This window comes from Loxodonta africana, chromosome 22 (genome assembly GCF_030014295.1).
Source record: "Loxodonta africana isolate mLoxAfr1 chromosome 22, mLoxAfr1.hap2, whole genome shotgun sequence".
Lineage (NCBI taxonomy): Eukaryota > Metazoa > Chordata > Mammalia > Proboscidea > Elephantidae > Loxodonta > Loxodonta africana.
The window spans coordinates 69,848,886-69,875,796 of NC_087363.1; the positions used below are offsets into that span (position 1 = coordinate 69,848,886).

General features: G+C 41.9%; 1 protein-coding gene across 1 annotated transcript in view; it reads left to right on the top strand.

The window, feature by feature from the left end:
• The window catches only part of DPP6 (dipeptidyl peptidase like 6), a 1,008,238-nt gene that overhangs the window by 461,276 nt on the left and 520,051 nt on the right, over positions 1 to 26,911 (top strand). Inside the window, exon 3 of the mRNA XM_064275114.1 lies at positions 9,679 to 9,777. Coding sequence (XP_064131184.1) covers positions 9,679 to 9,777 — 99 coding nt within the window. The remainder of the gene's footprint in view (positions 1 to 9,678; positions 9,778 to 26,911) is intronic.

The window sequence follows — 26,911 nt, forward strand, 5'->3', positions numbered from 1 at the left end:
GTGGCTCCCTAGGAACATCTTAACAGTCTCTCTTTTGACTTCCCATCATTAATTCTAGAAGGACTGTTAGGTGTATCTTGCTTATTTATTGAATCCTTACACTAACGAGCCATTTATCTGAAGGATGGAGAGAGCTGTTTATTATTCATGCTTGCATTAGTACTATAAGCTAAGGCAATTATATGTACATATTTATCCATAAAAAGACATTTTAAAAAGCATTGCTACAGTATTAAAGGCACAATTGTATATAAACCAGGAAAAGGAGTAAATTTTGTCCTGGCAACCTGGTCTTCTCTGGAGTGTTTTGTCTGGCTTAGATGAGAGCCTATTGGTAAGTTTCAAAAGAATTTTGGGTATCTTAGGGACCGTATGTTACAAGGGGTTGGGTGATCTAGTATTCACCATTTTGGGAAGATTCTGGCCAATAATAACCAAAGACAGCAATTCTGGAATCAAAGTCGAGTTGCCAGGTGAGACTCAGGAACATAGAAATCTATAATATGATACCATTACAGGACTGAAGATAAATTGTCCAAAATGAGCTAGGCAGGTCAGGGGACTGGTAGGGTTAAGTCCCAGGCTGAAAACCCTGGAAACCAAGAATATTAACTTATAAAGAATGTTACCTTATAAAGGCCAGAAAGGGTCTTTGCAGATGTGATTAAGTTAAGGGTCTTGAGATGGGGAAGTTATCCTGAATCATCAAGGGGGGCCCTAAATGCAATCACATGTGTCCTTATTAAGAGGAAAGCAGGGGGAGGTTTCACACAGACCAAAAAGGAGAAGGCAGTGTGGCCACAGAGGGAGAGATTGGAGGCTTGCAGCCACAAACCACAGAGCATCGGGAGCCATCAGAAGGTGGAGGAAGCAAGAACGGGATTCTCCCCTAGAGCCTCCAGAGGGAGCGCGTCCCTGCCAACACCTGATTTTGACCTGGTGATACGATTTCAGGCTCCTGGCCTCCAGAACTGTGAGAGAATAAATTGGTTGCTTTAAGCCATCCAAGATCATGGTCATTTGTAATAGTAGCCACAGGAAGCCAATTCAAGGGTACTGCCTTTGCAATTGTACAACAGCCATGTCTTGCAGACAGTCATAGGTGTACTTTTCAGAGATCAGAACTAGATGAAGATATGCAATTGGCACATCTAGGACCATGAAACAGATGAGGACTATGTCATGTGCCTCCTCTTTCTCCTGCTGCTGCCTACTTACAGCCGGGAAGCCATGCCACCCTCTTCTCTCACCTCTCGGAGGACACCTCTTGGCTTCAAAATATGGTTCTTTATTACCTCTACCACCAGGGAAGGGACTGTAACTCATTCACAGTAAAGGCTATATTGGTGGTTTTCAAGATTTTGAGAGGAAAAACAATACATATCTCCTACTTTAACTTAATTATTTTTATTATTTTATTTACATGCATTAAACAGGCATCAACTCTACGTATACTTCATATGTAATTAACAGAAACAGAAAAATTAAATGCAGATTAATCAACAAAGCCAATAAAATTCAAATTAAAAATATACATTGTATGCGTAGTCATCCAAAAATCCTTCCTTAAATAGTGTGTGTTGTATTTGCTGTTGTGGCATAGGTATTTTGAGTTTAATATGTTTATCCTCCTATGCACTGGGTGAGGAATGGTTTCACCCACCATTTTCTCTATTGAAAGCACTGCACGCCTTTGTTCAAACAGCAGACAGATTATTTGAGAAGATTAAAGTATCGAACTTAGCATTCGTGCATGGTGGAGACACATGCTAGCTCCGGCACTAAAATCAGGTGCAAATATACGCTTATGATCAGAATATGACTTTAACAAATACAAAAAATAAACATAAAAATATATTATTAACAACAAAAAGAACTGAAATAATAGTGCTTCTTTCATACCATGAAGTCTGCAGCCAATCTCCAGATAATACTTCTTTTTTTTCTGGTTTTAGTTCTTCTGGTATTTATTCCTGTGATTCTTAATATTATATCTACATATTAATGTTCACATTACAACGCTTGCTTGCATTTCCTCCCACTTTTCTTCCTCATGGGTTATGAGAGCAATAAAGTTATTGTTAAATCTTCTATAGACTTCTGTCATAACTTTATGTAAAGATTTCTCTATGTATAAATGTCTTGTTCCATTCATCTTAACTGGTATCTCTTGACTCCTCACTAGAGAAGACAGGGGAATTGGCGTGCCAAAAAGACCTTCTCTTCCGTCCCACCACCCTACCTGCAGTTCTTTTGCTCAGGTTTAATATATACAACCTTTTTTCTTACCTTACTAAACTCTCCCATGAAATAACCATAGGTTGGTTTTTTAAAACTGGACAAAGAACATGTTTTTGTTTTTGTTTCTGATTTCCTAAAAATAACCCTTGGAATTTGCCAGCAAGGGAGGGCCCTTTATGTGGACCCCCAAAGGCCACACCTAGGATTAATTTCTGAAAGGGGTGGGGGCACAATGCTGTCAATCATGCATATTCTTAAGTAGATACTTATACAACGTTATGGATTGAATTGTATTCCCCAAAAATGTGTCAACTCAGCTAAGCCATGATTTCTGGTATTGTGTGGTTGTCTACCATTTTGTGATCTGATGTGATTATCCTATGTATTATAAATCCTGACCTCTATGATGTTAATGGAGCCTTGGTGGCTCAGTGGTCAAGAGCTCAGCTGCTAACCAAAGGTGGGCATTTCAAATCGTCAGCTGCTCCTTGGAAACCCTCTGGGGCAGTTCTACTCTGTCCTGTAGAGTCAATTTGAGTCAGAATTCACTTCATAGCAACTTTTTTTTTTAATGATGTTAATGAGGCAGGACTAGAGGCAGTTATGTTAATGACAGGATTTGAGGCAGTTATGTTAATAACAACATTAGCATTGCCTGCCTGACATTTCCTACCTTTTGTGACTGCATTGACTTTCAGAAAAGTTTGTGAGCATGACAGGATCTGTGAAGAGTGTCAGTATTCAGGGTACACTGGAAATGAGCTTCGTGGTGGTCTCACTAAGTCACCACTCATCTTCGGAGAAGCCACCTAACCTCTCAGTAGCTTTGGTTTACCTTTGCAAAATGACTTGCATTTTTCAGAAGACTCAGAAGTGACAATGAATGTCAGATTACTCTGAAGACTATCAAGCATATTAGAGTTGTAAGTTATTCTAATTGCTACCCAAAGCAGAACTCTACAAAAATCTTCTAACTAATATGGGTAGGTTTTGTCACCAAATGGGGTTTGTCAACAGCTAACCCAGATTTGCAGAGATTGAAATCACCTCGAGAGGTCAGGCTTCAGATGCAGCCACGTAATCCATCTCGTTGCTGTTGTTAGCTGTCGCCAGTGGGCTCCAACTCATAGCAGCCTTACGTACAACAGAGTGAAAGGCTGCTCAGTCATGGGTCATCCTCACAGTCACCAACATGGTGGAGTCCGTCGTGGTGGCAACTGTGCCAGTCCATCTCGCCAAGGGTCTCCCTTGCCCTTGCTGTCCCTGTTTCACCAAACGTGATGTCCTCCAACAACAGTTGATTCCTCCTGATGAAGTATCCAAAGTAAGCAAGTCAGACAGCGTTCTGTCGTTGTGAGCCATACGGTTTTCACTGGCTAATTTTTGGAAGTAGATCACCAGGCCTTTCTTCCTTTTCTATCTTAGTCCAGAAGCTTTGCTGAAATCTGCCCACCATGGATGACACTGCTGGTATTTGAAATAGTGGTAGCATAGCTTCCAGTATCATGGCAACATGCAAGCCACCCCAGTATGACAAATTGACAGATGGGTGGTGGATAATCCGTTTTAGGGAAATAGAATTTATTTATAATTTAAAGTTTCTGGAGGAGGGATTCCAAAATGTGCTTCACTAACTACTGTTTAACCCCTTAACGATTTAACAAGCATGTGAGGAAAGGAGCCTGAGCACTTGGCACGGTATGCTGGCCTATACTGCACTTCACCGTAGACTGCAGCACGCCTTCTCACGCTGTTGCTCTAACCAGAGTGCCACGTTAATTACAAGTGCGGCATGGTTTTCCACAGTCTGTCGATTTAAAGGGATAGAGAAGACTTCTCAAGAGTCCTCATACTGCCTTCAGGATAAAATTCAAACTATAAAAGATACTGGCCACTTCATGTATCTCCAACTGTATGTTGATTTCCAGTTTAAGTTGGCAGACTGGACACAGAACCCCTCCCCTTTTGACTTTAAGCACACAGAAGCGGTAGAAAAACAAGTAATAAAGCCATAGCTGCACTCAAAAACAAAAAAAGGAGTTTGTTATATACCTGGAATGGAGATGTTTCTTGAAGGAAGGAACAAGTAGAAACCTACATCAGCAAGTGCCAAATCCCTGCACCTCTCAAATGACTGGGATTGGAGTCACAGCCCAAGCAGGAGGGGCTGGTACCTCAATCCCCATGAGAGATAAGGGCATGGGGATGTTCATGGTCAGAACTGATACCCCCTCCCCTAGCTAGGGTCTTGGATATACCACCCATTTAGGGAAAAGTCCTGAAGCACAAATGGCCAGACACAGCCTGAACAAGAGCTGTTACCCACACAGTCTCACAACTGCCTGAGGGCATGCTGGAGACCAGATAACCAGGAGGCTCTCAGACCAAGGACACTGTGATAGAGAAGCTTACAGCCAAGAATCGTAAGACACCCACATAAACCATCCCCTTAAAAAATACACACGTAACCAAAGCAAAAACCCGTTGCTATTGAGTCAGTTTTAACTCATAGTGACCCTAAAGGATAGTGCAGAACTGCCCCATAGGGTTTCCAAGGAAGTGGCTGGCGGATTCGAACTCCCAGCCTTTTGGTTAGCAGCTATAGTTCTTAACCACTGTGCCACCAGGGCTCCACGGACTTAACAAGGGCACTTAACAGGGGGACTTAAATCCAAAGACATATAGATTAACGGTACAAACAGAATGTCTCTAGTTTTTTTTTTTCCTTCTAGGATCTCTCTCTTTTTTTTTAATTTTGGTGAAAGTATATAATCATCTTCTATCTTCTTTTGATTCTTCCTGTGTCATTCAATATTTTGCCCATAGAATCCTTCAATATTGTAAATGGAGACTTGACTTTTTCCTCAATTCTTTCAGCTTGAAAAATGCTGAGCATGTTCTTCCCTTTAGGTGTTCTAACTCCAAATCTTTGCACACGTCATTATAATACTTTGTTTTAGCAAGCCACCCTTTGAAATCTTCTGTTCTTGGCTGAAAGCAGAGAATACCAGAAAGATGTTTACCTGTGTTTTACTGACTATGCAAAGGCATTTGACTATGTGGATCATAACAAATTATGGATAACATTGCGAAGAATGCAAATTCCAGAACACTTAATTGTGCTCATGTGGAACCTGTGCATAGACCAAGAAGGAGCCATTCGAACAGAACGAGGGGATACTAGATGTTTTAAAAGCAGGAAAGGTGTGCATCAGGATTGTATCCTTTCATTGTACTTATTCAGTCTATATGCTGAGCAAATAATCCAAGAAGCTGGACTGTGTGAAGAAGAACACAGCGTCAGTGTTGGAACAAGGCTCATTAACAACCTGAGATATGCAGATGCCACAACCTTACCGAAAGTGAAGACGACTTGAAGCACTTACTGATGAAGATCAAAGACTACAGCCTCTTGTATGGATTACAACTCAATTTAGAAAAAATAAAAATCCTCACAACTGGACCAATAAACAACAACATGATAAACAGAGAAAAGAGTGAAGTTGCCAAGCAATTCATTTTACTTGGATCCACAACCATCCATGGAAGCATCATTCAAGAGATCAAACAACATATTGCATTGGGCAAATTTGCTGAAAAAGAGTGCTTTAAAGTGTTATTTTTAAAAAAAAAGCAAAGGTGTCACTTTGAGGACTAAGGTGCACCTGACCCAAGATATGATATTTTCCATTGCTTCATGTGCATGCAAAAGCTGAACAATGAATAAGGAAGACCAGAGAAAGATTGATGCCTTTAAATTATAGTGTTGGCAAAAAATAATGAATACACCGTGGACTTCCAGAAGAACGAACAAATCTGTCTTCGGAAAAGTAGAGCCAGAATGCTCCTTAGAAGCAAGGATCGCGAGACTTTATCTCACAAACTTTGAGCGTGTTATCAGGAGGGACCTACCAGTCCCTGGAGAAGGACATCGTCCTCGGTAAAGTAGAGGGTCAGTGAAAAAGAGGAAGACTGTCAACAAGATGGACACAACACAGTGGCTGCAACAACAGGCTCAAACATAGCGATGACTGTGAGGATGGCACAGGACCACGCCGTGTTTCGTTCCGTTGGACATCGGGTTGTTATGAGCTGGAACCACCTCAACGACACCTAAGAACAACTACAAACACAGTCAAAGATACGGCGTCTCAGCAATTTCTGTATGTACAATTCGGTGACACTCTTCAGTTTCTGTTATATTCTTCAAGTTGTATTACCTTTCTCATTATTCTTTTCCACAGTATTCTAACGCTATTCAGGCCAACTCAAAAGTTTGAGTGGGAAGTTTAGGGGTTTTATTTTTTTTGCTCTAAATGTGGTAAATGAGCTTGCAATTATGGAATAAGAGCAAGTGATTTTGAGAAAGAACTAAGTAGAAATTAAAATACTATTATTTAAATTTTGAAACTATGCAGACAGGTCAATGTACAATCTGGACATGCTAAAGAAAAACTTAATAAAGTAGGAAAATTGAATTTAGGAAATCTCTCAAATATTCCAAAGAGGTAGGTAAATGGAAAACATGAAAGATAAAGCTGTGGATACGGAGGTTAGAGCTAGAAGTGCCTACACAGGGCCAACTGGAATTCTGGAAGGAGAGAATAGAGTGATGGAGAAGCAATATTGAATGAGAATTATTGAGAATATTTCCAACGTGAAGAACGATAAGAAATCTTAGACTGAAAATACTGCTGAAAGTTAAGCAGAATTTTTTTTTTTTTTAAATCCACAGCTGGACATTTTCCGAGGGAATTTTAGAATATAGACTATAACGAGAGAATCTAGCTTCCTTTCCAGCCACTTCCAACTCATGCTGTCTGCCTCAGCAGTGCCCACGCAGTCACAGTTTCCTGAAAATACCACGCTCACTATGACCTCCATGCCTTTGAAATGCTTCCTAGCTTGAATGTTTCTCCCTTATCTTTGATAGCAGGATCTTTCCTCAAGAAAGCCTTTCGGGAATGCCAACTTCCTTTTTTCCATTCCCCTTAAGTGTTGGTGTGGTAGGTCTGTTTCTACTGGCACGGCTCCCGTTACCTATGGTTCTTCCTTTGACTCTGTGTCCTGTTGCTCTGGGAGCTTCTTGAAGTCAGTTATAAGGCCTTTCTTTCCGTTTTGCTCTTATAGAGCGCAGCATGGTTCCTAGAGTGTGGCGGTCACTTGTGCTTATTAGCCTCTCAGATGATTTTTTGAATTCATAAAATTATAAATAAATGAATTACTTAGATAATAACTCAATGTGTCAACAAATTATTGAGTTTTGGGCAGGTCAGCTGTGAGTTTCTTAAGGTGGCTCAGCTAATTATTGACAGTCAAGTGTCCGGCTTGAACTGAGTACTTTCTAAAATTGTTTATCATGGTAAATTACACACAACATAAAATTATTTGTTTTAGCCATTTTCAAATATACAATTCAGTGGCAGTAACCACACTCACAATGTTGTGCCACCATTACCACTCTTGGTTTCCCAAACTTTTTCCTCACCCAAACTCTGTACCCATTAAATAATAACTTCTTGTCCTCCTACGCCCACCTAGCCTCTGGTAACTACTAATCTATGTTCTCCCTTTATACATTTGTCTATTCCAGATATTTCATGTAAATAGGATCAGAATATTTGTCCTTTTGTGACTTACTTCACTCAGCATGTTTTCAATGGTCATCCATATAATAGCATGTCTTGGAGCTGCATTTCTCTTCATGGCCGAATAATATTCTGTTTTATAGATAGATCACATTTTCTTGCCATCTGTTGATGGACATGGATTGTTTTTAGCTTTTGGCTATTATGAATAATGCTGCAGTGAACACTGCTGTACAAATATGTTTGAGTCCTTGTTTTCCAATTTTTTGTGTATATACCGAAGAGTGAGATTGCTGTGTCATATGGTAATTCTGTATTTAACTTTTTAAAAAACTATCAAGCTGTTTCCACAGTGCCCGCACCGTTTTGCAATTCCAGCAGCAATGCTTGAGGATTCCATTTCCTCTACATCCTCACCAACAACTGTTACTTTCCACTTTTCTGGGAATAGTCATCCCAGTGGGTGTGAAATGGTGTCTCATTGTGATTTTGATTTGCATTTTTGTAATGACGAATAATGTCGAACATTTTTTTATGTGCTTTTTGGCTATTTGCATATCTTCTTTGGACAAATGTCTGTTCAGGTCCTTAGCCCGTTTTGTAATTTAATTATTTGTCTTTTTGTTGTTGACTCGTAGGAGTTCCTTATACATTCGAACTGGTTACTTTTTATAGCATATGTCACAATGCTTCCACCACAATTTGTCCCTAAATAAAAGTCTTATGATAAGTTTAAGCACCTTTATAAACCAGAAAAGTAAGAATTTTTTAAAAAATAAAACATGTTTTTAGATGAATGGACAATCACTTACAAAAGCACAATTTCCAGAAAGTCCTTAAATTGCCTTTCTGTCCTTAGCCCACATTTTGTTTAGAGGGAAGTCTTGCATTCTTTTCTCATTAGAAATATGGATAACTCAAAATGGAGAGCTGGAATCATTCCTTGCATAATGAAGTTCCATCAAATTAAATTTAAGCTTTAATGTGATTGTTTTATGATCATATGCTTAAGAAGAGTGTCTTGAAAGTTTTTGTGTGTCTTAATTACTAGATCACAGTATAACTTTACTAGATTCAGGCCAAGTAATCTGAAAAATATTATTTGTAGTCTGTTTTCATACTGAAACATATCATGTTTTAAGTTGGGTGTCTTTTTCCAAGACTGCTTCAATTTCAGATTGGGAATTGAGGGAAGATCTTGATGAGCTAGCTTGTCTAGGACCTGGGATAGCTCCACATAAAGCCTGTCTGAAAATAAGGCCACCTTCACTTGCTCCTTTTGGAATTTTCAGAAGATTTTACGCATACTAATCCTACTTGAGAGCCCTGGTGGTGCAGCGGTTAAGAGTTTGGCTGCTAACCAAATGTTGGCAGTTCGAATCCACCGCATACTTCTTGGGAACGCCATGAGGCAGTTCTATTCAGTCCTATAGGGTCACTATGAGTTGGAATCCACTTGACAGCAATAGGTTTGGTTTTGTTTTTTTTTATGGTGACCATCCCCACTCTACACAGGACATTGCTATCTCCTAGTCCCTGACAGTGAATTTACCTTGCTTCAAGTTCGTAAATCAGTCTCGAAACAATTATTTACCTCCATACCTAAGGAATGTGATCACCAGTGTGTGGCAAGTGGAGGAGGAAATGATGCCATTTTACTGAATGGTGATCTCATAAGCATAGGTTTGATAGTTAATAACGAAAGGTGTGACTGGCTATTGTTCACCATTTATTTATAGAAATCATGTGTCTTACCATGTACACTATTTCTGAGTGGCAATGAATGGCTTATGGTTCTTTCCTCTTACTAAAAAAAAAAAAGTTAACTATTTGCCTTATTCTTTTCTAGCGGAAGATAACAGTCTGTCTCAGAAGAAGAAGGTGACTGTGGAAGATCTATTCAGTGAAGATTTCAAAATTCATGACCCTGAGGCGAAATGGATAAGTGGTGAGTCCTGCGTCATATGAGAAGCCACATCCCCACTCCCTGTGACTTTTCCTTAGTTAGGGTTTACTGGTTGCTCTCTCTCAAATTCTCTCGTTGGCTGTAGACTGGATCCAGAGAGCTTTTACTGTGACAGTCCTCTTATTCTTACTCTAAGAAAGTGTAGATCTGGTAAAATTGAGCTGTTCCTTTTTTTTCTGGTGTTGCTACGTCACAGACGTCAGCCCCAAGAGAAATGGGCCAGCTGATGGGTCACCTCCTTGAACCATTACTTCTCAGATAGAGCTATGCATCATTGCTAAGCAGCAAGAGTGGTCCAGGGACACAGCGGAGCCTGCCTTTCTTCTCCATGTTCTTCCGCCCCGTTTGTGCTCTCCTTGCTTTCACTCTCCACTGGATATAGGGGCCAAGAACGGCTAAAAGGAATCCTGCAGAATACTGCCAAGTGGATGAAAGAGTGGAACCAGGCACACATATACAGATAAAGTTGTTTTCTCTCTCGAATAAACTAAAAATCGCTGTCGTTGAGTCAGTTCCAACTCATAGCGGCCCTATAGGACAGAGTAGAACTGCCCCATAGAGTTTCCAGGAATCGCCTGGCGGATCTGAACTACCGGCCTTTTGGTTAGCAGCCATAGTACTTAACCACTACACCACCAGGGTTTCCTCTCTCTTGAATTAAAAAAAAAAAAAAATTTTTTTTTAATTTTTTTCCTGCATAAAATCTAGTTTTCTTATCTTGGTGGCGTTTTTTAAATAGAGATACAACTATTGGCCTCTTCCCATTCTAAGCAAAGGAGAGTAAAGAAAACCAAAGACTCAAGGGAGCAATTAGTCCAAAGGACCAATGGACCACATGAACCACAGCCTACACGACCCTGAGACCAGAAGTACTAGACGGTGCCCAGCCACCACTGTCTACTTCTTGCTACTACCAACTGCTCCAACTAGGATCACAACAGAGGGTCCTGGACAGAGTGTGAGTAAATTGTAGAACAAAAAAATCAAAATCACAAAAAGTGACCAGGCTTACTTGTCTGACAGAGTCTAGAGGAATCCCCAAGACTGTTGCCCTAAGACATCCTTCTGACCTGGAACTGAATCCATTCCCGGAGAGCACCACCCAGCCAAACAGTAGACATGCACATAAGATAAACAGCAATACCCGAGAGGAAGGTACTCCTTCGAACACTCAATCATATGAGATCAAAAGGGCATTATCTGTCCAACAGCAAAAATGAGAAGGCAGGAAGGGATAGAAAATCAGGACAAAAGAAAAATGGGGAACCCAGGGCAGAAATGGGAAGAATGCTGACACATTGTGGGGAATGAAACCAAGGTCATGAAACACTGTATGTATAAACTACCCACTGGGAACTAATTTGCTTTGTACACTTTCACCTAATGCAGAGTAAAAAAAAGAGAAAGTTTAAAACAAATAACATTAAAAGCACTCTTTTAAGTAATGCAAAGAATTTTTTAAAAAGTAGGAGCTAGGGTTGTTTTTGTTGTTAGGTGCCATTGAGACAGCCCTTAACTCACAGGAACCCCAAGCACGAGAGAAGAAACACTGCCTGGTCCTACACCATCCCCATCGCCGGGTATGGATTGGACCATTGTAATTCATAGGGTTCTCATGGGCTGATTTTTTTAAGTAACTTGCCAGGCCTTTCTTCTTAGTCCGTCTTAGTCCACAAGCTTCATGAAACTTTCTCGGCATCCTAGCACCATGCAAGCCTCTACTGACAGGTGGGTGGGACCTGCACATGAGGTGCCTTGGGCGGGAATTGAACCCTGGTCTCTCGTATGGAAGGTGAGAATTCTGCCACTGAACACCAGTACCCCCATGAAGCTGGGATAAAAGGCAACATATTCATGATACCTTTTTTGGTTTTAGAGGCATCAAAGAATGGTCCGGAACATAACCAATGTCCTGTAATTGGGTCTAGAATATTGTTGAGTGCATTTGTGGAAGAAGAGATGTAAACGAATGTTGTCACATCCCTCTCTGGGCTGGGCTGCATCCCTCTTGAGCCGCCTGGCCGTAGCACTGGTCCCCTTATCTCCAGCAATGCTGTGTGCATTTAGCTTCAGCCGGTGGGATGCGCTTGAGAGCTAATCCTCAGGTCAGAGAACCTTCCCGGTGAAATGCTAAAGGTCTCCTTCAAATTCTTGTTTTTATAATAAATGAGGTCCTGAGAGGCTATGTTACTTTTCTAAGGTCATAGAGTGGATTGGTGGCCAGAACCCAGCCTCCTGACTCCCAGTTCAGGGCTCTTTCCACTGTACCGTTTTGTTGAGCGACATGAGGTCACTGGGTTTTTGCCATCAGACTGCTTCTGAAATGCTTTCCGTGCCTCACAGACTCTCCAAGATCGATTAGCAATGGCCTTTTGCCTTTAGTCTCCCACTCAGGGCAACAGCTTCTCTTTTGTCCCCTGCTGTGGCTTCACAGTTCATTTCTGACCTTTAGATTAGCTCATCTGAAACTGGAAGAAATAGATGGATCTCAGAGGGTTGCACTAAATGAAAGAGGATCAGGGAGAAAGGGTTTTGTGAATTCAAATGGAGGACACACAGAATTAAAAAACGGATAAAGCAAAGGTCTTCTTTGTTTGACTGAGGAATTACTTTTACCTTTTGTTTTGTGAGTGACTTAGGTTTCTGTTTACCTACTGGCCAGGCAGGTGCGAAGCTCCTGCATCATGCTGTGGACCAGGCCATGGGGAGAAGGCCTTATTACCCACCTAAAGGAGTCCTGGGTGGTGCAAATTGTTAACATGCTCAGCTGCTAACAGAAAGGCTGGAGGTTCACATCCACCTAGAGACACTGCAGAAGAAAGGTCTGGCAATCTACTTCTGAAAAGTCAGCCATTGAAAACCCGGTGGAGCACAGTTCTTCTCTGAGACACGTGGCATTGCCATGAGTCAGAATTGACTTGAGGGCAATTGGTTTTACTCTTCTTAAGGAGCTCAAAGCCATCTTCTAGGGACAAAGCAGTGAGCAGCCAGTAGTAATTCTGACACACAAAATGCCTAGAGTAGGAATATGGTTTTGTCATTCTTCTGAGGAAGTGTTTCAGAGAAGGTATGTAAACTTGGTCTTAAAGGGATCACTAGGCATTTGCTAATTAGAGAAAGCAGAGAACAGACTCCTGGAAAAGTTGAGATGTTTGTCTGTGCTAAACCCAGATTGGAAAAGGCAAGAGTAAGCTGTTTTGGATTGAACTGTGTCCCCCAAAATCTGTATCGAAGTCCTGGCCCTTATGCCTGTGACTGTGATCCTGTTTGCAAATGGGGGTTTCTTTGTTATGTTAATGAGGTCATGTGCAAGTAGGGTGAATCCTAAACCTAATTGCTTCTGAACTATAAAAAGAGGCAGAATAGACACAAAGACACAAAGGGGGAAAGACAGATGCCAAGCAAAGCCAAGGATCGCTGGCAAACACCAGAAACTAGGAGAGAGGCTCACAGAAGGAATTCCTGATTTGGACTTTTAGCCTCCAGAACTGTGAGAAAATAAATTTCTGCTCATTAAAGCCACCCACTTTTGATATTTCTGTTACAGCAGCACTAGGTAACTAAGACATAAACTGAGAGAGAATATCCAAGGGATGAAAATTAAAAAAGAAGAAGAAGCTGGCAGAGAGGCAGAATCTAGGGAATAAAACAACAGACCAGAAACAAGGAGCACCAAACCCGACCTATAAGGTCCAAAGCAGAGGGTCAGAGGAAGTCCTTGAAAAACTCCATGAGGTGTTAAACTAGCACTGCTATTAAAAAAAAAAAAAAAAAAAACTTTGCCTTCATGTTTATTCTAACTCATGGAGACCCCATGTGTGCACAGTGGAACTGCATTCCATAGGGTTTTTATGGCTGTGACTTTTCAGAAGCAGATCACCAGACCTTCTGAGGCACCTCTGGGTGGATTCAAACCTCCAACCTTTCAGTTTGTAGTTGAGTACCTAACCATTTGTGCTACCCGGTGACTCCTGCATTGCTATAGGTGCCTCTTTTTTATTAGTGCAGTCTGAATCAGTATTTTTATGCCAGAAAATGTATAACAGAGACAGGGAGGTGTGAGAGCCCCGAGTTTCAGCAGGAGCCTGTGTTGGTTCATGTCGTAAGGAGTTTGTGTGTCCTGAGCAGGTGAGTGAGGGAGCCCAGAGTCATGCCAGAACCGTGGCCAGAGGAAATCAGCCAGGGTTCCTTTCTGTCCATGAAATTGGGAGCTAATACAAGCAATCCAGTGTGGCTCTGTGCCCAGCGGAGTGCCCAGCCTGCCTGCTTGTGGGGGTGAAATCTGTGCATCAAGACCACCTGTGGTTCTAAATAAAGGTGCCCTTGGTGTTCAGGAGCTTTCTTAGGAGGAGTCTTCTGACACACTGAGGGTGAGTGTCTCCTGAGGGTGAGGGTCTCCTGAGGGTGAGGGTCTCCTGAAAGTAACCAGGTTGTCAGATCTTTCCAGAGACCAGGCACGCCTTTGACACGTATTCAATAGATGTATTTCCCTCCACTGCTTTTCACTGCCCTCCTCCTTTGCCAGCACTTGCTCCTCTCCGTGATCGCTCCCTTTCTTCCTGCTCCCTAACGAAGAAATAACTGAAAGTGAATTAAATAACTTTGTAGTGATTAACTGAGCCTTTAGCATTGATTTTTTTTCCTTTTTTAAATACCATGAAGAGTTTATTCATCAAGTCTGAGTGCTAAGATCCAGGGAACTATGCAGATTCATAGGATGATACAATGTTGTAGAGCTGGGATGAGGTTTAGAAACTTAGAATATTCATCATTTATTCAGTAAATATCTATTGAGTACCTACAACATAGCAGGCAGATTGCTGGGGCCACTGCCACTGTCCACTGCCACCACTACTGTATCATCATCATTACCACCATCACTGCCATATCCACGACCACCACGACTGTCATCACCACTACCACCAGCACCACCACCGCCACCGTTACCGCCACGTCCACCATCCTGCCATCACTGTTGCCGCCATCATAGTCATCATCGTTATCATCTACTGGGTGCTTACCATGTCTTAAGCTCCAGCCATTTATTCTCACAACCATCCTTAATCTTACAGATAAGGAAACTGAGATGTAGGGTATTTAAATGACTTGATCACTATTACCCAGTAGCAAAATTTAGACTTGAACCTGTGTCTCTGATTTTTATAAAAACTATCCTACATTAGACAGGAATCCAGGTCTCTTGCCTCTGAACAATTCTTTCCCAACCTCACTAGCTATGTAGTGTGTTTTAACCAAGACAATAGGTTGTAAACATTTCTGAATTACTGCCACCCCTTAAATTCTCTATTCTGCACCCTTTATTCCCATGCTGCCTATATTGAAGTAACAAAAACCCAAGTCTAAGGAAAAATGGTGTAATTCCCCACAGAGAAAGAGACTTTCGATTTTTCGGTACACATTAACCACAAACGTTAACAGACGTATCTCGGGTTTAATATCGGCGTTAATAGTCTAGAACTAATACAGTTTATTTATCAAGAGGAGATGTGTTGGGTTGGAGTTAAACTTCCCCTCACTCCTTTTATACCAGAGGCTTAATTTCTTTAATCTACCTTTTCTGAAAATGATTGGTACATCACCCTTCAGATTCTGTGGTGTCCCAAAACCCTTGTAAACTTTCCTCACGTATCTGTTAAAACCTCTAGGGCACACCAGACCAAAGGAGGTGCAGAACTACAACATGCAAAGGTGCTTTCTGAGCCCCATATTGCAAGGGAAGAGGTACACATTTCCTGATGTTGGCCAAAGGGTAGTCTTTCCACGTATTTGCTTAGCTGAGTAAGGTCTTACATCTCTTGTAACAACCACATTGCAGTTCTCCACCTTCCAGACCTCTGTCTGTGCTGTGCCACCATAATGAGGTCTTTTGGTTACTTCGAATGCGTAAGCCTATTTGTTTACATGGGGCAATCATCCTGGGCTTTCCTGGTTCAGATGCCTTTTTAAACCTTCTCCTCTCACAGCCAGGCTACAAACCTCTTCCTCCACCCTCCTGCTGAGGTGGTCCTATCAGAAGGAAGTTTACAAGTATTTCCACCATCACACTATCTCACCTACCAGCATCTGCACCTGCCACATGCTCCGCCTCCCACTGTATAACAACAGGTGATCTACCTCTGCTCAACCTCACTTTGTGACAAGATTCCATCACTTGAGGAATAATTTCAGTAAATTTCTCCCTTCTCCCCACCCCCACTTTTTTTTTTTTTTTGCCCTGTGTTAAATCATTCCCACCATTAAACAAATATGCTTCTTATTCTCTCATCTTACATACACACAAAAAATGTATCTTGACTTCACAGTCCCTACCAGGTACTGCCTGATTGCTCTGTTCCCCTTTGCAGCTTGAAAAAATCAATTCCTCTTCCCCATTCTCTCTTAACTGCCAGCACCCCACTGAAACCCCTTGTGTTGCCTTCACTAGTAACCTCCAGGTCGCGCTATTCAACGGTCGCTTCTCAGACCTCGTCTTACTTTACCTGTCACAGCATTTGACGCAATTGATTACTCCCTCCCTTGATGACTTTTTCACTTGCCTTTTAGGTCGTCACATGCTCTTGGTTTTGTCTCTACACCATGGGTAGCTCCTTCTCTAGCTCCTTTGGAGGTCCTCACTCTTCTCCTTGACTCCAATGTTGGTTTGTTCTGTCGCTCAGGCTTTGGCCCTCTCATTTCATATCTACACTCACCCCTTCAGCGATTTTATCCAGTCTTGTAACTTTATGTATTCCTCATATGCTGATAACTCCTACATTTATATCTCCACCCCAGAGATGTAACTCTAGATCCATACCATCCAACTTTCTACTGGGATGCCTCATAGACATTGTGACCTTAACCTTAATATTTCCAAAACTGAGTTCTTGATCTTCCCCTAAAAAACAAACAGAGGGATCCGGGGCCAAGATGGCGGACTAGGTGGACGCTACTGCGGATCCCTCTTGCAACAAAGACTCGGAAAAACAAGGGAATCGATCACATACATAACAATCTACAAACTTTGAACAACAAGCACAGACTTAGAGACGGAAAACGAACAAATACGGGCAGACAGCGACTGTTTTCAGAACCAGGAGCCAGCGCACCAGGCAGGTGACCTTCGGAGCCCGATCTGGGGCAGAGCCCAGGGGGGCAGACGGCACAGAAAGGGGGCCCACCCCTTCCCCCCCAAACCCATCCCGGGAGGAAGTCTAGCAGGTTGGCGCGCGCGGCGTAGGGGCGCAGCCGGAGGGAGAAGCACCCGGGAGGCAGTGACTGATCTGGGAGGGGGGAGAACAGCGTCCCAGCTGGGGTGCCGTCCCGCCGGGAGTTAGGCGAGAAGCCGACGGGGCGCGAGCGGGGGGGGGTCAACTATATTTCCCTAAAGTGACCCCAGGGCGGGGCCTACACGTTCGTGCGGGAGGACGCACACCCAGTCCGCACGTGTGGCACGGCACACCAGAGGGAGAAATCCCCGGAAGTGTCTGGTCTCAAAGCAGGGAAAGCAGCATCCCAGACGGGGAGCCATTCCGCTGGGATCTGGGCGCGCGCGCGCGCGTGCGGGGCATGAGCGCGGGGTCCATTTTTATTACCCTGAATTGACCCGGGGGGGGAACCACCTGGTCGTGCGAGTGACGCCCTCCCAGTTTGCGCGAGAGGTGTGGCACACCGGAAGGAGAAGTCCCTGGGAGGAAGTGATTGGTCCCGAAGCGCAGAAAGTAGCGTCCCAGACGGGGTGCCATCCTGCCGGGACTTGGGCGCGCGCACGAGCGGGGCGTGAGCGCGGAGTCCATTTTTATTGCCCTGAATTGACCCGGGGGGGGGCCCACCTGGCTGTGCAGGTGACGCCAACCCAGTTCGCGCGAGAGGTGTGGCGTTCCGGAAGGAGAAGTCCCCGGGAGGAAGTGACTGGTTCCCGAACGGGGAAAGCAGCGTCTCAACCCAGAAGTCATCCCGCTGGGATTTGGGCGCGCGCACAGGCGGGGCGTGACCGCGGGACCCAATTATAATCGCCTGAATAGACCCTGGGGGCGGGCCCACCCGTTCATGCGGGAAACGCCCACCCAGTGCCCACGAGCGGTGCCGCGCACCGGAGGAAGTCCCCAGGAGGAAGTGACTGGTTTCCGAGCAAGGAAAGCAGTGTCCTAGCCAGGGACCCGTCCAGCCCGGATTTTGGCGAACGGGGGCGGAGCGTGAACGTGGTGTTCAGCTTATATTCTGTGGTGCTACACTCCTAGCTCTCAGATCCCTCCCCCACCCTCCCCAGGCGACCCCATTAACATCCGAATACCCGGAGCCAGAGAGAGAATTCAGATAGGGATCTGACTGCATTTTTTTTTAGCTGACTACTTGGAAAATCTAGTTTCCCAGTGATGGCTCGGAGACAGCAGTCCATATCAAACCACATAAAGAAACAGACCATGACAGCTTCTCCAACCCCCCAAACAAAAGAATCAAAATCTTTCCCAAATGAAGATACAATCCTGGAATTATCAGATACAGAATATAAAAAACTAATTTACAGAATGCTTAAAGATATCACAAATGAAATTAGGATAAATGCAGAAAAAGCCAAGGAACACACTGATAAAACTGTTGAAGAACTCAAAAAGATTATTCAAGAACATAGTGGAAAAATTAACAAGTTGCAAGAATCCATAGAGAGACAGCATGTAGAGATCCAAAAGATTAACAATAAAATTACAGAATTTGACAACGCAATAGAAAGTCAGAGGAGCAGACTCGAGCAATTAGAATGTAGACTGGGACTTCTGGAGGACCAGGGAAACAACACCAACATAGCTGAAAAAAAATCAGATAAAAGAATTAAAAAAAATGAAGAAACCCTAAGAATCATGTGGGACTCTATCAAGAAGGATAACTTGCGAGTGATTGGAGTACCAGAACAGGGAGGGGGGACAGAAAACACAGAGAAAATAGTTGAAGAACTCCTGACACAAAACTTCCCTGACATCATGAAAGACGAAAGGATAGCTATCCAAGATGCTCATCGAACCCCATTTAAGATTGATCCAAAAAGAAAAACACCAAGACATATCATCATCAAACTTGCCAAAACCAAAGACAAACAGAAAATTTTAAAAGCAGCCAGGGAGAAAAGAAAGGTTTCCTTCAAGGGAGAATCAATAAGAATAAGTTCAGACTACTCAGCAGAAACCATGCAGGCAAGAAGGGAATGGGATGACGTATACAGAGCACTGAACGAGAAAAACTGCCAACCAAGGATCATATATCCAGCAAAACTCTCTCTGAAATATGAAGGAGAAATTAAGATATTTACAGATAAACACAAGTTTAGAGAATTTGCAAAAACTAAACCAAGACTGCAAGAAATGCTAAAGGAGATTGTTTGGCCGGATGACCAATAATATCAGGTAGCAGCACAATACAAGGTCACAAAACAGAACTTCCTGATATCAACGCAACTCAAACAGGGAAAGCACAAAAACAAACAAATTAAGACTAATTCTAAAAAATAAATAAATAAACAAAATAATACACACAACAGGAAATCATGGAAATCAATAGATAAACGATCAAAATAATCAAAAAGAGGGACTAAATATAGGAGGCATTGAACTGCCAGATGGAGAGTGATACAAGGCGAAATAGAAGGATACAAGTTAGGTTTTTACTTAGAAAAATAGGGGTAAATAAAAAGGTAACCACAAAAAGGAATATCAATTCCATAACTCAAGAAAAAAGCCAAGAAAAACGTAACAACTCAATAAACACAAAGTTAAACATTATGAAAATGAGGATCTCACAAGCTACTAAGAAAAACGTCTCAGCACAAAAAAGCATGTGGAAAAATGAAATGGCCAACAACACACATGAAAAGGCATCAAAATGACAGCACTAAAAACTTACTTATCTATAATTACGCTGAATGTAAATGGACTAAATGCACCAATAAAGAGACAGAGAGTCACGGACTGGATAAAAAAACATGATCCATCTATATGCTGCCTACAAGAGACACACCTTAGACTCAGAGACACAAACAAACTAAAACTCAAAGGATGGAAAAAAATATATCAAGCAAACAATAACCAAAAAAGAAGAGGAGTAGCAATATTAATTTCTGACAAAATAGACTTTAGACTTAAATCCGCCACAAAGGATAAAGAAGGACACTATATAATGATAAAAGGGACAATTGATCAGGAAGACATAACCATATTAAATATTTACGCACCTAATGACAGGGCTGCAAGATACATAAATCAAATTTTAACAGAATTGAAAAGTGAGATAGACACCTCCACATATATAGTAGGAGACTTCAACACACCACTTTCGGAGAAGGACAGGACATCCAGTAAGAAGCTCAACAGAGACACGGAAGACCTACTTACAACAATCAACCAACTTGACCTCATTGACTTATACAGAACTCTCCACCCAACTGCTGCAAAATATACTTTTTTTTCTAGCGCACATGGAACATTCTCTAGAATAGACCACATATTAGGGCATAAAACAAATCTTTCCAGAATCCAAAACATCGAAATATTACAAAGCATCTTCTCAGACCACAAGGCAATGAAGCTAGAAATCAATAACAGAAAAACTAGGGAAAAGAAATCAAATACTTGGAAAATGAACAATACCCTCCTGAAAAAAGACTGGGTTATAGAAGACATCAAGGAGGGAATAAGGAAATTCTTAGAAAACAACGAGAATGAAAATACTTCCTATCAAAACCTCTGGGACACAGCAAAAGCAGTGCTCAGAGGCCAATTTATATCGATAAATGCACACATACAAAAAGAAGAAAGAGCCAAAATCAGAGAACTGTCCCTACAACTTGAACAAATAGAAAGTGAGCAACAAAAGAATCCATCAGGCACCCGAAGAAAACAAATAATAAAAATTAGAGCTGAACTAAATGAATTAGAGAACAGAAAAACAATTGAAAGAATTAACAAAGCCAAAAGCTGGTTCTTTGAAAAAATTAACAAAATTGATAAACCATTGGCTAGACTGACTAAAGAAAAACAGGAAAGGAAACTAATAACCCGAATAAGAAACGAGAAGGACCACATCACAACAGAACCAAATGAAATCAAAAGAATCATATCAGATTACTACATAAAATTGTACTCTAACAAATTTGAAAACCTAGAAGAAATGGATAAATTCTTGGAACAATACTACTTACCTAAACTAACACATTCAGAAGTAGAACAACTAAATAGACCCATAACAAAAAAAGAGATTGAAACGGTAATCAAAAAACTCCCAACAAAAAAAGTCCTGGCCCAGATGGCTTCACTGCAGAGTTCTACCAAACCTTCAGAGAAGACTTAACACCATTACTATTGAAGGTATTTCAAAGTATAGAAAAAGATGGAATACTACCCAACTCATTCTATGAAGCTACCATCTCCCTGATACCAAAACCAGGTAAAGACATTACAAAAAAAGAAAATTTTAGACCTATATCCCTCGTGAACATAGATGCAAAAATCCTTAACAAAATTCTAGCCAATAGAATCCAACAACACATCAAAAAAATAATACACCCTGATCAAGTGGGATTTATACCAGGTATGCAAGGCTGGTTTAATATCAGAAAAACCATTAATGTAATCCATCACATAAATAAAACAAAAGATAAAAACCACATGATCTTATCAATAGATGCAGAAAAGGCATTTGACAAAGTTCAACACCCATTTATGATAAAAACTCTAACCAAAATAGGAATTGAAGGAAAATTCCTCAACATAATAAAGGGCATATATGCAAAGCCAACGGCCAATATCACTCTAAATGGAGAGAACCTGAAAGCATTTCCCTTGAGAACGGGAACCAGACAAGGATGCCCTTTATCACCGCTCTTATTCAACATCGTACTTGAAGTCCTAGCCAGGGCAATTAGGCTAGACAAAGAAATAAAGCGTATCCAGATTGGTAAGGAGGAAGTAAAGCTATTACTATTTGCAGATGACATGATCGTATACATGGAAAACCCTAAGAAATCCTCCAGAAAACTACTGAAACTAATAGAAGAGTTTGGAAGAGTCTCAGGATATAAAATAAACATACAAAAATCACTTGGATTCCTCTACATCAACAAAAAGAACACCGAAGAGGAAATAACCAAATCAATACCATTCACAGTAGCCCCCAAGAAGATAAAATACTTAGGAATAAATCTTACCAAGGATGTAAAAGACCTATACAAAGAAAACTATAAAACTCTGCTACAAGAAATTCAAAAGGACACACTTAAATGGAAAAACATACCCTGCTCATGGATAGGAAGACTTAACATAGTAAAAATGTCTATTCTACCAAAAGCCATTTATACATACAACGCACTTCCAATCCAAATACCAATGTCATACTTTAAGGGAATAGAGAAACAAATCACTAATTTCATATGGAAAGGAAAGAACCCCCGGATAAGCAAAACATTACTGAAAAAGAAGAAGAAAGTGGGAGGCCTCATCCTACCTGATTTCAGAACCTATTATATAGCTACAGTAGTCGAAACAGCCTGGTACTGGTACAACAACAGGCACATAGACCAATGGAACAGAATTGAGAATCCAGATATAAATCCATCCATTTATGAGCAGCTGATATTTGACAAAGGACCAGTGTCAGTCAATTTGGGAAATAATAGTCTTTTTAACAAATGGTGCTGGCATACCTGGATATCCATTTGCAAAAGAATGAAACAGGACCCATACCTCACACCATGCACAGAAACTAACTCCAAGTGGATCAAAGACCTAAACATAAAGACTAAAACGATAAAAATCATGGAAGAAAAAATAGGATCTACCCTAGGAGCCCTAATACAGGGCATAAACAGAATACAAAACATTACCAAAAATGATGAAGAGAAACCAGATAACTGGGAGCTCCTAAAAATCAAACACCTATGCTCATCTAAAGACTTCACCAAAAGAGTAAAAAGACCACCTACAGACTGGGAAAGAATATTCAGCTATGACATCTCAGACCAGCGCCTGATCTCTAAAATCTACATGACTCTGTCAAAACTCAACCACAAAAAGACAAACAACCCAATCAAGAAGTGGGCAAAGGATATGAACACACATTTCACTAAGGAAGATATTCAGGCAGCCAACAGATACATGAGAAAATGCTCTCGATCATTAGCCATTAGAGAAATGCAAATTAAAACTACGATGAGATTCCATCTGACACCAACTAGACTGGCATTAATTCAAAAAACACAAAATAATAAATGTTGGAGAGGCTGCGGAGAGACTGGAACTCTCATACACTGCTGGTGGGATTGTAAAATGGTACAACCACTTTGAAAATCCATCTGGCGTTATCTTAAACAGTTAGAAATAGAACTACCATACAACCCAGAAATCCCACTCCTCGGAATATACCCTAAAGATACAAGACCCTTCACACAAACAGATATATGCACACCCATGTTTATTGCAGCTCTGTTTACAATAGCAAAAAGCTGGAAGCAACCAAGATGTCCATCAACGGACGAATGGGTAAATAAATTGTGGTATATTCACACAATGGAATACTACGCATCGATAAAGAACAGTGACGAATCTCTGAAACATTTCATAACATGGAGGAATCTGGAAGGCATTATGCTGAGCGAAATGAGTCAGTTGCAAAAGGACAAATATTGTATAAGACCACTATTATAAGATCTTGAGAAATAGAAAAAACGGAAAAGAACACATACTTTTGTGGTTACAAAGGGGGGAGGGAGGGAGGGAGGGAGAGAGAGGGCTTTTTATTGATCAATCTGTAGATGGGAACTGCTTTGGGTGAAGGGAAAGACAACACTCAAAACAAGGAAGGTCAGCCTAATTGGACTGGATTAAAAGTAAAGAGGTTTCCGAGATAAAATGAAAGCTTCAAAGGTTAGCGAAGCAGGGGCTGGGGTCTGGGGAACTTGGTTTGAGGGGACTTCTAAGTCAATGGGCAAAACAATTCTATTATGAAAACACTCTGCATCCCACTTTGAATTGTGGCACCTGGGGTCCTAAATGCCAACAAGCAGCCATCTAAAATACATTAATTGGTCTCAACCCACCGGGAGCAAAGGCAAAGGAAGAACACCAAGGTCACACGACAACTAAGAACCCAAGAGACAGAAAGGGCCACTTGAACCAGAGACCTACATTATCCTGAGACCAGAAGAACTAGTTGGTGCCCGGCCACAATCGATGTCTGCCCTGTCAGGGAACACAACAGACAACTCCTGAGGGAGCAGGAGACCAATGGGATGCAGACCCCAAATTCTCATTAAAAGACCACACCTAATGGTATGATTGTGACTAGAGGAATCCCAGAGACAATGCTCCCCAGAACTTCTGATGGCACAGGGCAGGAACCATCCCCGAAGACAAATCATCAGGCATGAAAAGGACTGGTCAGTGGCGGGGAGAGAGATACTGATGAAGAGTGAGCTAATTAAATCAGGTGGACACGGGAGAGTATGTTGGCAACTCTTGACTGGAGAGGGGATGGGAAGATAGAGAGAGAGGGAAGATGGTAAAATTGGCACGAAATGAGAGACTGTAAGGGCTGACTCAATAGGGGGAGAGCAAGTGGGAGAAGGGAGTAAGATGTATGTAAACCTACATGTGACAGACTGATTGGAATGGTAAATGTTCACTTGAAGCTTAATAAAAATTTAAAAAAAAAAAAAAAACAGATAAAAAATCACAAAAACCTACCTTATCTACAACCTCCCTCATCTTAAAAAAAAAAAAAAATTAGCTGGTGAGAAATCCAGTCTTCTGGTTGAACAGACTAAGAACCTTGGAGTCATCCTTTGCTCTTTTTCTTATAGCCCACATCTAATCCATCATGAAATCCTGTCATCTCTGCATTCAGAATATGCAATGCCCATCTTGGACCCGACTGGGCATTTAGACTCTTGACTATCATTGTCCACGTTTGACACAATGTTCTCAGAAGGATATAGGATCAGGCATGTGTTTGACAGCAGTGGGCTCTTCTCTGGCCCTTCAGATACTGGCTCAAGCAAGAAGAAGGGATCACTGAAGTGACTGTGATGCCATTTTGTGTTGTCAACCTTTAGATGTATGAACTCCTAGGGCTTTCATTTCTTCTCACTGTTTACTCCCTGCATGGGAAATCATTCACTCCTATGACTTTAGATACTACCTATGCCAACAAGTTTCAATTATGTATCTCCAGCCCAAATACCCTTCTGAGCTATAAACGTGTATGTGTGTGTCACTGATTTACATGTCCTTTAGAATGTCTTATAAAAAACCTGTTGATATTGAGTCAATTCTGATTCATAGCAACCCTGTAGGAGAGAGTAGAACCGCCCCATAGTGGGTTTCCAAGGAGCAGCTGGTGGATTTGAACTGCTGACCTTTTGGTTAGCAGCCGTAGCTCTTAACCGCTGAGCCACCAGGGCTCCAAAGTGTCTTATGGGCACCTAAAATTCATACACCCGTTACTAAGTGAATCATGCTCTTCCAAGTTCTCTACCATTTTAGGACTTTCAGAGGCTCCCTGGGACTTTTGTATTATAGGATATTGAGAAGCATCCCTGACCTCTATGCAGTAGATGCTAGTAGCAAACCTCACCTCCTTCCCCACAGTCATGACAATCAAAAATGTCGTCAGACATTGCCAAGTGTTACCCCAGGGATAAAATCACCCCTGGCTGAGAACCACGGGGCTAAATTAACTGAAACATCCAAGTGTACATTTGCTGACTCAGACATGGCTGGATCTAGAGGATCAAAAGTTGGCATCAGAACCTGGTCTTTCCATATCATGACTTCATTGTTCTTACTCCTGAGTTTGCTTCATTCTCAGAGTCCACCAGTTGCAAGACGGCAGCCAACAGTGTCAGCCTATGTGCTTCTGAGTTGAAGTCTAGGGAAACAGTGAGAATGAGAGCCTCTTTCAGTGTTTCAGACAAAAGGTGAGGTCTAACTCTCAATGATACAAATGAGGTCTTAGGATTTTCCCTGAATCATTTACTCTATCCTGGAGGATGGAATGGGCTGCCATGCCCACTGGGGGCTTCCTTAGTTTCAGCTAAGCATTTAAAGTCACAGGACTACCATAAGCACCAGTTTACATGGAAGAATATAAGACATGAATCACGCCTTGCCAGCAGGGCAGTGTCAGGTGTTCCCCTTTATGGGAGTCCTTGTGGCAGTCCACACAGTAGGTGATTCAGCTCTCTAGGGGTTATCTTCTCCCTGAGTGACAGTCTACAGGCAAGGAATGCCAAATGGGTAGGTGTGGGGTCCACAGGAATCAGTATTCTTGTAACACTCTCAAGGCATAGCATCTAGGGTTCCCACAGGGACTCATGAGTTACAAGAGTGACCTTACTTGGGAAAACCCAAAGCTCTGTTCAGATGCAATTTACCAATCAGGGGCATTTTTTACCCTAAAAATGTTTCCTAGCAATACAGGTGACACCTACCATCTCATCAGATTCTCAGGATAAAAGAGCTAAGTAGTTAACTGCCCATGCGTGCACAACACATGACTCATCTGGACCAGGAAAGAAAGGCAGGTATCGGTACTAGAAGTGTGAATGGCTTATGGGAAGCAAAACCGCCGTAGATCCAGGGTAGCAGAAAGTGGCAGAGTCAGGGCAAATTGGAAGTTTAGAGGACAGAGGCTGTGAGTGTGTATATAAGTCATTATGTCCCAAGCACAGTTCTAGGACCTGGGGTTAGAGCGGGGAATGAAGCAAAGTCCTTGCTGTCACGGAATTGATGGTCTAGTGTAGGAAGGCACACAATGAACAAGCGAATAATGATAACCTGTCAAGGGGTGACGAGTGTTATGAAGTATGAAGACAATAAGGTAGAGGAGAGACATGCTATTTTAGATGGAATGGTTGGGAACCTTTCCTGATGAAGTGATTTTGAACAGACATCTGAATGTAAGATTCAGAAAGCATTTGGGCAGAGCAGAACAGCAAGTCTGAGTGCCCTGATGTAGGATCCTCCCGGCATTTCCGTATGTATGCCAGCCAAGGGGAGGAGTAAGAGGTGAGGCCAGGGTCAGAGCTGGGAACCGGATGGTCCAGACTCCTAGAAGACGAGGCTAGGCATGTGAGTTA